Source organism: Lepisosteus platostomus, chromosome 3, assembly GCF_059453375.1.
Source record: "Lepisosteus platostomus isolate fLepPlt1 chromosome 3, fLepPlt1.hap1, whole genome shotgun sequence".
Taxonomy (NCBI): Eukaryota; Metazoa; Chordata; class Actinopteri; order Semionotiformes; family Lepisosteidae; genus Lepisosteus; species Lepisosteus platostomus.
The window spans coordinates 34,011,412-34,027,135 of NC_142613.1; the positions used below are offsets into that span (position 1 = coordinate 34,011,412).

General features: G+C 37.2%; 1 protein-coding gene across 1 annotated transcript in view; it reads right to left on the reverse strand.

Moving 5' to 3' along the window:
- The window catches only part of akap12b (A-kinase anchoring protein 12b), a 67,651-nt gene that overhangs the window by 24,370 nt on the left and 27,557 nt on the right, over positions 1-15,724 (reverse strand). Inside the window, exon 2 of the mRNA XM_088625391.1 lies at positions 8,097-8,214. Within this exon, the coding sequence (XP_088481517.1) occupies positions 8,097-8,214 (118 nt within the window). The remainder of the gene's footprint in view (positions 1-8,096; positions 8,215-15,724) is intronic.

Here is a 15,724-nt window from a genome sequence, read left to right on the forward strand (position 1 = left end):
CGTGACACAGAAATGAGGCCTACAGACAATGCTGTCACAGGCACAGGAAAAAAAAATCAGTGGAATACTAATCTAGGTGTGTCTTTTAACAACAGTATATTACATGACATCATTTCTCAAACACCACTTCATGTGTAATACAAATTCTTGGCCTGGGAAATGATGTGGAAATAATTGAAGGAAGGGGGGAAATGGGACCTTTGTACACACAGAAATGACAATCAAAAGACTAAAGGCGAGCATAGACACTAAATAATCCGCAGCAACACAGGAAGCTGCAGCCATTATTTGGATCAATAATTTTACTTCAATGTTCCAGTGTTGTGTAGAAATATATGGTGAAGCAACAGCAATGCCTCAGCCAGAGGAAGCACACATTTCTGTATTAAATGAATACAGAAGAAATAGAAGTATTTTAATTTCTTGAAGCCTGTGACAAGATGGTAACCTAATGGTATTCTATCAATTGTAGCAAAGGAAACAGTTCTTTGACCACTGACACAACTCTTCAAGTAGTCACTGAAGATAAGGGTAGTAATATTGTTTTGCTAATGCAGTGTACATCAATACAAAAGGTGACAAAACTGTTACATGTACAGTCAAGGAAACAATCATTAAAAGTAAACCACAGGGCCACTGTGGTTTCAAATTAAAAATTAAAATTAAAATTTACAAATAAAAAAATAGGGATCAGTCATTTTCAAGATTGAGTTAGGAAATGTAGAATATGTTAAACTTTTCTAAGCAACAACAGACACACGCAGACACAATATAATATTTTTTTGTAATTAGCTGTGTCAAAAATGCGTAGGCAGCGAAGGAACAGGAAAAGGTTTATTCCATGCTGAAAGGAATAATTTTTTCCTTTCAGCATGGAATAAACCTTTACCTGTTCATATAATATAAGAAGGCTTTTGATAATGTTCCTCATAAAAGATTATATTGGTTAACAATTGGGGATTATTAAGTGGTTGGTAGGGTTGGTAGAAAACAGAAGATAGTTAGGAGTGAAGGTTCCGATTGGGGTGATATAACAAATTGATATTTGTCCTAATTTATATCAGTGATTTAGATTCTGACATAGTAAACTTGTGAAGTTTGGAGATGATACCAAAATAGGAGGACTATAAAACACTGTAGAACACACAAAGCAAATTCAGAAATATTTACAAAAAGACTGGGTTATGGTTGATTGTGTTTAATGTAGACAAATGCAAAGTGCTATGTGCATCTAGCAAAAATTAACCCCACTTATATAATGGGAAACAATTAGCTTCAAAGTGCTATCTAAATAAAGGAACAAGTTAAAGGTTTATTCCATGCTGAAAAGCAAAGAGAGGAAACACAATGTTTTGGCTGTGGAGCCTTCTTCGGGAGTCCACAGCCGAAACATTGTGTTTTCTTTCTTCTTTTTTCAGCATGGAATAAACCTTTAACTTGTTCCCTGGAGCCTACGCATGCTGATGCAGCTGCTTACTTGGTTCTACCTAGATAAATGTAGTTTAAAGGATGAATGTGTATAAAATGAGAATAGGAGGCAGCACTTTACACAAATAGTTGTGGGGATCCGGAACAAACCATGGAACACACCACCCACCTTGTGAAATTTGATACCTTTTCTTTTTTTCAAGAAACAGCCATGCGAACTACTAAAAAGCAGGATGGCCGAATGGCATCATGTTTGTCAACTTTCTTATGTAAAGAGAGAAAAGTCCAAGCTGGACAAGCAAAACCCCAGCAAATAGTGCAGGCAAATGGGGCAAACTGGATTTCAGCTAGGAAACACGTCACACTCCTTCTGTCAAACAATTACTCAGGTATAACCAGAGGTTAAGTTGTACATCTGGGATCCCACTCTCGTTGCAAGAAAAACTTTATCTGTAAACACCCTACTGATTTATTTAAATTTCCCTTGTGTTACCTCTTTCGCATACCAATAAGTCTCTCCCCTCTGATGTCTCTAATACTCCCGAACATGTTGCCTCATCTAAATTTCATGGTGGTCTCCAAACACTCCTCTTTAAATACCTCTGATTCCATACCATTATTCTCCAGTGTAGGTTCAACAGAAGAGTATATACAGAGTATAGATTTAGTCATCAGACTACATCTGAAAAGTCTACTCTGAAAAACGTTTGGCTTATTTATTTTTTTGGTAAGAACAAGCCAATCTTTTTGTCATGAAGTGCTCCTTTTCAGATGAGCCTTATTCTAAATCAATCTCATCATCAAATGAGATAAGAAGAATGAGTGACCTTATCAGTAATTGTATTCCACTAATGCTAAATGTGTGTTACAAATATGAAATATTGGAATTGTAACAAAGTAAAGACATCTGGGAAGAATTTCTCCTGTAATAAGAATTGGACAATAAATGTCATTGGCTCTAGACGGTCTAGGGGATAAATCTTAAATTCTAGCCCAGGGGTAGTCAGACCTTCCCATCTATTCTTTTGGGAGTTTCTGACATAAGCAGCTGTTTAATTATAATCTAATTAATTATTTAGTTATTCAAACATCCTGCCCTGGAATGCCTGGACTGTGAGGTATTTTGACTAACCCTGTTCTAGCACACATCTATCCTGTCTACCAAACGAGAAGCTGTTACTGGAAAGGTCACTTAAGAGCCGACATTTGCTGTTTTCTCATGTCTTTTCCTTGCTTATTTTTTATTTTGAAATTGTCGGGGACAACAGTGCATAGTGTAAAATATAGAACTGAAAAAAATAGGGATTTTTTGCTAGATTCGTCACATTAGATAGCATGAAGCACACTTTGGCCATAAAACAAAATTACTGAAGGCAGAAAAAATCTCTTCCAAAAGTAATGATGTAACATTCTGGCAAAAGAGCAGCTGTACTGCAGACCTGCATCAGGATTGAACCACTCCAGACCAGAAAGTGAACCATTCCCACCTCTTCTATCCGACCATTAAACTGTTTTAATTATCAGGGGACATAGAATTGATCTGACCTTTTAGAAAACTACAAGACAGCTGGGAGGGAAATAGTTTGCTTTCTCCAGAAAATTAGATCAGGAATTATCTCATATATATGCCTGTTTCCTCCAGTCACCCCACTTGGCTTAATTTTTTTTAAGGAATATTTGCTTTACAGCCAAGGCTGTCTGAAGACATGTAATAACATGTTAACTGTACTTAAAGCAGCATCTAATGGGTCAAGCAAAGATTTATCAAAGCAGAACAGAAAAAAAAAACGTGATCATATTGGAAGAGAAAATAGAAATAACAGTATGTAACAATGCAGAGCTTTTTTATATAAAATGAACAAAAGTGTGATTTTATGTTCAAGTCATAATATACATATGTAAAAAAACATTTGTTTTATATTGAGGGAGTTTCCTTTTAATTAATCTATTATCAGGCTCATTTTGGATGATTATTGCTCAGCTATTTGAAGATAAACACCTCAATTGATTTTCCTTTTCCTAATTATTCCAGTGGCTCTTTGGCGCAGGAATGACAAACTGGACCTCACAGTCCAGAACCCAATAAGGTTTCTACATTTCCCTAAATTGTATACAGCTCAAAGCTGGGGAAGAAGGGATAAACTGGTCCAGTTTAACCTTAAATATATTTAATTAACCCTTACTCCAAATGAAGAGCTTATTTATGACAAAACAAGACATACAATTCAATTCAGTTTTATTTGTATAGCGCTTTTTACAATGGACATTGTCACAAGGCAGCTCTACAGATAACCGGGCCTAAACCCCCAGTGAGCAAGCCTAAGGCGACAGTGGCAAGGAAAAAGTCCCTAGACTAAAGTAGGAAGAAACCTTGAGAGGAACCAAGGCTCCAAAGGGGGGGCCTATCCTCCTCTGGCCGGCACCAGGTTAAATTAGAATGAACACACGAGAGTCGTCTGTATTCTATTACATGGTGGGAAAAGCACAATCCTGTATGGTAATGCCCAACAGTGTCCCGAATGTTCAGTTGGTTTCCTTCAGTTGGGATTTCTCTGGAAAGGGAAAATTGCCACACCTAACTCTTTCTGTCTTTTACTGATAGTAATGGATTATTGATTTATATGGCTAATTTATATTTTGCCAATCTTGCCTCATGAAGACAGCTTGAGATAGCTTAAAAACATATACTATACATTCTATACCACCTCCAAGTCTATATTATATATAATATTTATTATAATTAATATAATAATATATGTATATATCTAATATAATATATTTATATATAAATATATAATATTTATATATACATACCCTATCTATACATACACTATACTGTAAACAGGCGCCGTCCTTCGGATGAGATGTAAAACCGAGGTCCTGACTCTCTGTGGTCATTAAAAATCCCAGGGTGTTTCTCGAAAAGAGTAGGGGTGTAACCCCGGCATTCTGGCCAAATTTCCCCATTGGCCTTTATCAATCATGGCCTCCTAACAATCCCCCTCTGTGAATTGGCTTCATTACTCTGCTCTCCTCCCCACTGATATCTGATGTGTGGTGAGCGTTCTGGCGCACTATGGCTGCCGTCGCATCATCCAGGTGGATGCTGCACATTGGTGGTGGTGGAGGGGAGTCCCCATTACCTGTAAAGCGCTTTGAGTGGAGTGTAACCAATTATTATTATTATTATCTAATTTTATATGTGCAGCAGATAAGTAAATATTGGAAAGTGTAGTTTGTTGCATTTTTAATGTTTCACAACATATTTCACATTATAGTGAGAGACATTAAAAAATGTCAAAAGGAGTCATAAGGCCAAGGAACAGGTCAAATTACTGTCTAAAAGAACTTCACTGTCTTGTCTCCAATCGTTTTACAGAATCTGTCAGAGGTATCTGGGACTGGAACACCTCCTGTGTTTGAACAAAGAGCTGAAAACAACAAGATCATCCTCCTTCATGCAGATAAGGTATCTGCAACTGGGGGAGGTGACAGCCTGTCTGCTTGTACCCTCTGACATGCTCCTCAAGATGAGGGTCTGGTGACCACTTACATGTACTGGAGATAAGGGAGAAACAGATTTACAATAAACATCTGACCACATAAGAAAGGGAATAATGGTGTTATTTAAAATATTCTGCATATAGATCCAAATTATTTTTTTAGTGTCCTGATTGTAAGAGAAAGCAGACCTGATTCAGCACATAGTTTTAGAGGTTTATATTCCCAACTTGTCTATACACATAAGACATACCATAAACAACCTCCATAGCTTTCATCTCCTAAATACAACACATAAATACCTGTCAAGGACAGTCCCACTGCCCATCAGGCCTACTTGTTACTTTACAAGGATACTGCTGTCACCTCTTATCTTACATAGCAAATCTTTCTTCTACTTTGAACTGATCTTGAACTGGAAAGTTGGTGGGAGCAAACGATGTTATATCAGAGACGACTTTTTCATCTAATTCCAGCTGTTAACTGGAATAAAGCTTTCAGCCATATCACCCTGCAACTCACAACTGGCAACCCACTGAAGCTAAGCAGGTGTGAGCCTGGTCAGTACCTGGATGGGAGACCTCCTGGGAAAAACTAAGGTTGCTGCTGGAAGAGGTGTTAGTGGGGCCAGCGGGGGGCGCTCACCCTGCGGTCCATGTGGGTCCTAATGCCCCAGTATAGTGACGGGGACACTATACTGTAAACAGGCGCCGTCCTTCGGATGAGACGTAAAACCGAGGTCCTGACTCTCTGTGGTCATTAAAAATCCCAGGGCGCTTCTCGAAAAGAGTAGGGGTGTAACCCCGGTGTCCTGGCCAAATTTCCAATTGGCCCTTACTAATCATGGCCTCCTAATAATCCCCCTCTATGAATTGGCTACATTACTCTGCTCTCCTCCCCACTGATAGCTGATGTGTGGTGAGCGTTCTGGCGCACTATGGCTGCCGTCGCATCATCCAGGTGGATGCTACACATTGGTGGTGGTGGAGGGGAGTCCCCATTACCTGTAAAGCGCTTTGAGTGGAGTGTCCAGAAAAGCGCTATATAAGTGTAAGCAATTATTATTATTATTATTAAAGCCATTCATTACCTGACTGAATTGAGTTTGTAATCTGGGTTAACTCTTCCACACCTTTTCTAATATATTTCTGGGAATAACTCTTTAACTGAAAGGAGTAAATTGGCCAAAAAATTGATTCCAGGTGTGCCCTACATATGATATATATCTAAAGCTAAATAAATAAGGATGCCTGCTGCAAGAGGTGCTAGTGGAGCCAGTAGGTGGGCCAGTAGGGGGCGCTCACTCTGTGGTCATGTGGGTCCTAATGATAGGGACACTATACTGTAAAAAGGTGCCGTCCTTCGGATGAGTCATTAAACCAAGGTCCCGACTCTCTGAGGTAATTAAAAATCCCAGAGTGTTTCTCGAAAAGAGTAGGGGTGTTACCCTGGCACCCTGGCCAAATTTCCACCTGGCCTTTACCCATCAAGGCCTCCTAATAATCCTCATCTATAAACTGGTTTCATCACTCTGTTCTCCTCCCCACTGAGAGCTGGTGTGTGGTGAGCATACTGGCGCACTCTGACTGCCATCGCATCATCCAGGTGGATGATCCATGCTACACATTGGTGGTGGTGGAGGGGATTCCCCATAACCTGTTAAGTGCTTTCAAGTGGTATTTCCTAAACCTTCGTTTGCTGACGATGAACCAGTTTTACAAAATTCCCTAATTATGGGACAAAATGGACAGGTTATAGGACATTTTTTGTCAAAGAACAAAAACAAGGAATCTACTGTATATGTGCATTCCACATTGTACAGGTTTCACAATTCTTTCTACAGAATTTAAAGACTGTGATTAGACCTAAACCTTGATCTACTTACCAACTAAAGGTTTTTTTTTTTGCATGTCAAAGGCAGCCTGGCATCCACAAAGCAAAAATGATTATAAATTACATAGTAACTGTTGGAAGTGTTAAGATTTTTAATTTAATCTAGGCCTAAACTGCAGAAAATAAAACACAATACTCTCTTTAAAATGGAGGCTTAAATAGCAGTAATTTTCTTGTGCTGCCTTCTGGGTGACTGCTTTGAAAAGAAACAGCTCTCACAATTTAAACTCAACTTCAGCCTAAGCAAGCAAGGATGTTTCTTTTCTAACACAATAATGCAAGTTGAAAGCTGAACTACAGAGTGGTTATAGTAAATAAAAAGTTTAGAAAAAAATAACATCAAAACAACCTCACAAGGAGCATTTGTATTGTCGCTTGACAAAACTGCAAGATAAACAGTGACACTCTTCCAATTAACAAAGTTACGGTTTGGCTGTATTCACTCTGGTCTTACTCATAAATTAGCTCGAGGCCGGAGCCAGATGTCGTCTGATCTAGAGGAGGCTCTACAGTAACTCACTGGACTGAAACTTCACATGTGTGTGTTAATGTGGTGGCCACAGATACTGTTTACAGAACATGGTTATTAAATCTTAAGAGCCTGGTAACAAAGGTAAATATTATCATTGTGAGGACTAACTTCAAATATTTAAAAAACTTGCAAGCATAAAGGAAAGAAACTCATTTGTCATGAAGAAGAACCCATTTGCTTGTAGAAATAAAGTAAGGTTCAGAAAACAGATATATAAAGATGATAAAATTGTTTTAAGAGAAATCAAAAATACTAACAAATATACAGTTAAGCTAAATCTATGATTTGGACTGGAAGAGTTTGTAATCAATATGTATAAACAAAATAGTATTTAAAATTTTAATCTTATTTCTTGCTCTCTGTGTTAAGAAAACACAAAGTTCAGCAATTGTTTCACTTTGTGGATGTGTGCAACATTCCGTTATTAAAAAAAAGGATGCTTTTCGAAGCAACGTCCTGAACACTAAACATTAAATTCCATTTTGACAAACAAGTTAATTGCAAATAGAAATCTCAACTCACAGTATATCAACATAATTGACAATTTGTTAACCAAAAACAATCTGAACTAATTAAGGATTTGGACTGTTGGCCCCATTGAGGAATCAGTACATGTCAGATCTCAGTGGGGAACATTTCAGACTTGACAGAGCTCAGGATTAACAGCTCCCACCCTGACTTTTGAAAACAACTGTTTAAGATTAGAAGAGACAGTTGCAGTGCCTACAGAGCTCTGAATTACCTTCTGCAGGGCTCTTCTCATTTTGTCCATTGAGCTGCTCTGTCTGTCCATTGAGTTCCACTGTCTGGTCCTCTGTCTTTCCATTCAGACTGGAGAGCTGTCCATTTTTCTGTGAAATCTGAAAGAGACGTTTCTTTTAAAATCTGATAAGTATATTGCCCAATATTATAGTATATGACACCTTACCCAAAAACAGACTTCTCAGTCTGTGTGGTCGGATGTTGAGACTGTACATATAGCCTGGGCCAATGGTTCTCAGCCCTGGTCCCAGGGGCCCATTGTCTCCGCTGGTTTTCAAGCAACTGAGCCAGTGCTAACTGATCCATATAGTATATATAAAAACTAATATGCATATAATATGGTCTGCATGCTTGCTCATGATTTCCTGCTGTACTCTTATTTATATTATTTCCAACAACTTCAGCATGTAAACTTTGTGCAGTCTCTGTTATACTTGCTAATTAACAATTTTTGTCTCTTAGCTTTGACTAAAAAGCTCTTAATGGGGGATCAATTTATGTTCAACAGATACAGGTGGGAATGAATGATCAGACATGCCCATAACAATGTAACCAACTACTTAAGTCTGAATGTTGGTTACATTTCAGGCAACACACTTGAAGGAGGACATTCTGACATCCAGGAATTGGCACAGGGTTAAAACCAGTTACAAAACCCATACAATGTCCAATTCAATGTTTTAAGGACTGAAAGGGGACTTAAAAATGGTGGAGAACGTAAGGCTTTAGCAAAACCAAGAAAATAACAGGGACCAGGACTCGGACCAAATGTTTTAGAGAGTATGTTGCTCTGAATTAAGCATTTCTACAATCCTGTTGCTATTTGCTGTGGCACAAACTTTGTTTTAAGCAAAAGCAATTTAAGGTGTGACGGGAACTTTAGAAACCCATAAAAACCATTCCAGCATGAAATTACCAGCATCTTCTGCTTTTGAATTAATAGAGCCATGCTTCTACGGTAAAAATATTTTGTCATGCTTCATTTTACAAATCACAGTTGTAATAAATATTTTACAGTTACAACACACTTTTAAACAACAACTGAAAAACCTACTTCACTGAAGTGTTTGTGTAAAAAACGCATAACACAGTTTTATACACAGATGAATTTGTGTATCTCATTTACATTTTGTAAAAGCCATAATTCAATTATAAAACCAGGAAGGAAAGGATTAAGATGATTGTTTCCAAAAAAGGAAAATAACGTTGAGCTGCCTCTGAAGATATCCTTCATACCAAACCACAAATTTGCTTCTAGTAAACAAGCCAACCCTGTTCATATATCAGCCTGCAGTTCTGCAGACCCTGGCACCCTGAGCAAAACAGCCACCGCACAATTCGAAAGCAAAGGAAAGCTGTGAATGAAAAGGGCTTCTGAGAAATGATTTTGTTTTAATTCATGTTTTCAAACTACCCAGCAATGGAATAGCTGCAGTGTCTGAGTTAAGAGTAAAATTATCCTACAAAATTGGTTCCACTTTACAATGGAAGAAAATAAACTAAACAAAATCAGGTCCAAGGCATAGTAAAGAATGCAGTAAGACATCACAGAGTATGGCTCAGTTATGAGCTGTGGGCGTTATTTTGGGGTGATGACATCAGTGCTGTGAGAAAGGACTTCAATGGCTGCGGTCAAAAGTGCTGTTTGATGTTACTTATGCAAAGACCTCAACAGCTGTCGGTAAGCAAATCATAGTGGGCCTGCTACATTTTGGAAACAGCAATGCTGAGGTGCTTACGGGGGATAAAATGTGGGGGAGGCTTTTATTTTTACCCACAACTTCTTTTTTTTTTACTTTTACAAAGAAGACAATAGCAAGGGACAAAGGCGCTACGATCCTCTCATTTCCATGTGTATCTCTCACGGTCTTCATCAGAGATTCTCGACTGCTTTACACTCCAGGCTTACTGTTAATTGAATGCAGGCTCCCCAGTGAGGTGCCAACTAGTAAACAAAACCACCCAATGTGGGAATTAATGCTAAATAAGCGATTACTTGGTTTTCAATAAGTGTTTCTTACAATTGCCCTGCAAACAAAACCATCGGGGGCGATACCTTAGAGACAGTAATCTAGCTGGTCTAGAGCTATTTCGGTCTTTTTAATATATTGTGAAATGTAAACTTATAACTAAAAATATAACGAATGCCTTTTAAAATACTTCCCTCGATTGCAGTTTATATTCTAGAAATGTTCTATAAGGAGCATTCATTTTTATGGTAAAGTCGTACAAAGAAATCTTTCTTCACTTCAGAAGAAATAAAGGCACACATTTGTCTATTTATATAATTAATCAAGGAGGTTAACTAAGAGTACAGCCATACACGTGATGTAACATGACATATAGTGCGATGAGGTATCCTGTCTGGCTATTACCAATAAAATATCAGCAAACCTTTCAAAATTCTCACAAATCTGAGGTAGAACATGTATATATTTTGTATTTGAAAAAATACATAAAGGACAAAAAAAACTTTTAAGGTAATTTAGCGAATCACATTTATCACAAGCTGACACACAGGCTGAAAATGCAGAAGTTGCAGTTATATCAAGTGTCCTTGAACAGGAACATAACACAATCAGCATGTCTTCACATAAATTGAAAGATATCTCTCCGATTAAGTACTGAAAGGTCACAATAATAAACGTTCATAAGCCAAACCTCCAGTTAAGTATTTTGTGATAGGACCCTAACCAGGCATCACAAATTTAATAGAATTTCCCTCTGGCCATTAACAATCACTATAGAAAAGACTTGCCTTTACCTTTAACATTCCAGCTATTTAAAGTTTAAAGTTTTTAAAGTTTACTTTCCACCCATGCAGTGTAAATGCTCCACACTGACCAACTGAAATAGCAACCAAACCTAAACTAGTTTATGAACACGCAAAATGCACTACATCAAAGCTTCTGTGGGCTGTGAGAAAAAAGGGTCTCTGTAAGCACTTAAGCATCTTCAGAGAAAACACAAAAGAGAAAATTATGTAAAGACTGGATGGGATTCTGGAATCAATTTGCTACTAAGAAACCAATTGAGCTACATGGACCAAATGGCCTTTTTCATTTGTAACTGTTCTCCTGTTTTTAAGCAAGAGAAACAAAAAAGACTTTTTAAAGACTTTCAAGAAAATATTTGAGCAACATTAGTCACCAGTTCAATAAAAAATATATCTGTCTAAACAAACTTCAGAAGTTTCTCATTTTTAATATCTCACATGTATTTGAAGTCTCAATAGTAAAAAAAATCTTATCTGATTCTTGTGTCTACACAACAATAGTCAGCAGCATTTACAGTATTTTCAAACCTTTTCTGTACAGGATTCCAAATAAAGTGCCAGACTGCCTTCTTTTTCTGTGGATTAAAGTTTACGTATTATATGTATGAACATTATAATATAATCTATCTGGCTTTCTTTACACACCTTTGCCTTTAAGGAAAGGTTACTCTTGATTCTAAAATCAAACTGGTGAAGTCTTGCTTCATATCTACCTGAAATAAAGAGTTTTTTTCCTCCTGTCTTTTGAAAATTACAATGTCGCTGACAGCAGTACAATGTCTGCTTGTACTGTCATGGTCCTGGTAGATTGGATGGGATGAATAACACAGCTTTACAATGTGGTTTTAATTAAGCAAATGGATTGACCTAATTCCTGATAGTCAGGTCTTCTCCAAGAATCCCTGAAAAACTATGCTTTTAAAGCCTTTTCTTCAAAGAGCATCTTTGTCAGGGCCTTGGATCGGTGGAAAATAACACCTGCAAACAAGGCAGGAGAAACAGAAGGGCCTGAATCAGGTTTTACAGTCTCTCACTTTGCAAGAGTTCCAGCTCCCCTGAGTGTACCAACACAATCAGCACTCAGAGGGAAGCTGAGATTTCTGTCTGCGGTAAGCTCAAATAGAGTCACAGCAGCAACAACTCTAATAGGATAGTACTGTGTTCTTTTTGTGGTCATATTTTCTGTTTAATCTGATGACAATTTTTTTACTAGCTTCTTGAAGTAGGTAATAAAAGTAATTAAAGTGCACATAATTAAAGTACATTTTAAGACTTAATTATGATGAAAAGGAGGTGTCCTTTTAACCCTCTGAAATGCTGTCTTCATGACTGTCATTCCCAGAATTCCTCACTCAGAATGCATGCCCGTTCCCAGAATTCCTCATACCAGAGCCAAATCCCCAAGACCCTGTACTTCCATCTCCATCTTATACAGATTTGTGATGACATCCCTTATAAATAGCCTAGACTGCATTCTTTAATATGAGTATTCTATTTTTAAACAATTTTTCAATGACAAATTCCATATCCTATTGAATATAGTTAATAGACTTAATAAACAATATACCAGCTAATGTTATCAAACTCTAAAAACACTGCCAACTTATTGATTAGCGTAATAATGATTGACTGGACAAACTCTATTTTATGGGATTATTTTCTTCTGTGGTAACTCTTGAATTGTTTCTTTAAAAGAACATATGTTACTGCAGTTCACTGACTGAAACCGAACTATATAATAAATGCTGTGGGGATTCCAAAACTAATTTCGTGATCAAACCCCTTTTGCAGACAACATCTCTAATATAAGTTTTGAAAAGCAAGACTGGAAAAGGTTCAGTCATCTCTTGATTAGCTGGCTTCCATTTTTGGCTTGTTTTCAGAGCACCTTAAGGGTAAATTGACATTAGAACCAGAAAAAACAGGTGGCCTGGCATGCTTCTGCAAAATTCAGATAAAACTTACCTAGAACCCTGGGAACCTAAGGAGAAAAAAAAGCTGGTGCATTTATTTAATTGCTCCAAACCTCTAGTTGTGCAATGGAAGTGATTTTGTGTTTTAGACTAAATGGCAAGCAAATATCTTAGTCTGATGGGAATGTAAAAAATGAAGAATCATAAAGCATACCAGCTATTCCTCTCGCAGTTCATCTTGGGACATGTCTTGCAGATGTCTAAGCTTTGTATTTGGAAATTTGAATTTACTCTCAATGGAGTTAACTTACTAGATAAAAGATTAAAGATAAATGTCTGGGCAAATGACTGAAAAGACATAAATACATCACTGACACATCACCGAAGGATGGGACAATTGTGTTTTAGAGATTAACACTCTAGCTGGCCAATCTACAGTTAAAACAGATCACAGTTTAAAGAATACAAAAAAATATTACTTTTCATAGCAAACATCCTAGATGGGATTTTTATCTCCAAGTTGTTGATAATTTATCCCTCCTATCTTTTACAAAATGGCCAAATGGGATGCTTAGACCATTTACGTACAATAAATCAAATGGTCTAGATTGGTCAAATAGACTCTTCTAGGTTGTAATCTTTCTTGTGTTCCTACAATCTTCTATCATTTATATTGTTTACATACCATCTTAAGACTGATCCTTATCTTCTTTTAAGAGCATTTCTCAGACAGGGAAAACAATTTTGACCACAGGTTATTTATATATCTTTTAAACTTTCATGCTTGAGTCCACACAAAACATTTCCATTTTCTGACATTCTTCAAATACTCTGTTGATTCCTTCAGAGTAAAAAAGTCAAGCTATTTTGTTTGCCACTACTCAGCAGACATTTCAAAATGACGAAAAGCAATAATTAACAATTCTCCCCGGCATAGGAAGGTGTAAATAGAGACAAATGATCTTACTGTGAACTAATCATTTCTAAAGTTTTCTCAAGGAAAAAAATATTCCTTTTTATTCTGAAGTACACATTAGGTATGTTAAATTAGTCTTCATAGTTTCTAATGGTGAAATATAGTGAAGTTAATGGTGGCTTGGAAATGTTATTTTTATGAATGCTTTATATCAGTTTATGTTTTATTTCCATATGTCAGGCATATTCTCAATTATGTTGGATATGAAGTTATGATCACCTTACTATTTCCGAGGGTAAACTTCAAACAGAGACCTCCTGGCTTTTTTATAGTTTTACTATAATATGCAACTCTAAATCATGAAACTAGCAATATTTCTTAATTTTTCACATGAATCACCCTCAGCACTTTCATCTTTATGGCATTCAGCCTGTTGTTTGGATCCAACTCCTCGAGTGGTCTGCGTGGCTTACAGTTAGGTGTAACTCGAGGCTTGCCTTTAAAGTTTGCGTGGCGGTTTTATCACCCCAGTGAAGGCAACTGGAGAGCAGATTTTAACATGTCCAAAACAGCTGTTATTTACACTGTGCATGAAGCATGTGGGACACCAAGCCTTTATAATCACAGCTCTCATCAAGCCAAACATCTTTGGTTACTTAAGGCGGCTATCACAATCATAAGACACAGCAATTTGGGCTGAAAGTTCTTTCTGTTTACTGGCTTTTCTTTTTGCTTTTTTCTGTAGTAAACGTTTCTTTAAATGTAGGAATTTGAGTTTTCGACAGATATGAAATAACCATGTTTATACACACATCATTAGCAGACAGGCAAAGGAAGCTATGTAAAATTGCTCTCTCCTTTATTCTATTGCATAGCTTCCTGATACTATGATACTACTATGAGCTCAAGACCACGTGAAGCTCAAGCCTTTCACAACCACTAATTGATTTACACACAGCTACAGAATGAGTGGCATTCTTACAGCTGTCACACAACATTACTCATTACCACTCCTCATCTGTTCACCACACGCTGCACAAATGAACTTGCTCAAGCACCTGACACCAGGCCATGCTGGGGGATCTCCCATACAGGAGCAATGATGCATAGGAAGGTGGAATACATTCTATTGATTTCCCTTAAAATTGTGATGACTGAGCTCAGGGCTTTCTAAAACAATGAGGACAGTTAGTAGCTTGCTTCAGTGCTCCATTTGTCTCCATCCCATACAGTGATGGGAAAAGCTAAAACAGAGAAGAATTTGTCTCCAGACATATTAATCTCACAACAGTATTACTGAACTGTAATGTTCTTGGTGAGAAATCTACAACCACAAACATCATTACTTGTTTGTCAGAGCACAAAAATGCTTTATCTATTACATTTTGTAACAGCAACTTTTCATAAGAATTGTATTTAGAAGTTAGTTACCAGAACCATGAGCCACAACCGTCTACGATATACTGATTGTTGTGGCAATCATGTGAAGACTGGAACAGACATGCATTGTAGATGCAAAGAAACAGGAAAGGTTTATTCCATGCTGAAAGGAAAAGAAAAGAGACATGATGTTTCATCTGTGGAGCCTTCTTCATGTGTATTTAAATACTAATTTGCATTGCAGATGTTTAAATACTGGTTTTAAAACAGGATAGCTCTAGACTGCCACAAAAGTAGCTGTGCAGAACAATTTTGACACGTTTGAAAAAGACCTGCTGGTGACAACACCAAAGCTTATCTTTATACAGTTCAGGTACAAAACCTCTGATCTGAGAAGCAATTGTAAAGTTCTCCTGCAGCAACACTCTTTCCTCTTGAAATCGTAGAGTCTGAATCTCAAAAACATTCTAAAGTCTACCCAGTCAATGATGTATACCAAAAACCAATTTCCAGCATGTTTATAATTACAAAAATCTCAAGGCAGTGCTTGTACACATACTGTAAAAACGTTGGCACATGAAAAGAAATAATTTCACTGAACTTTTGAGGCAGGAGATACACAA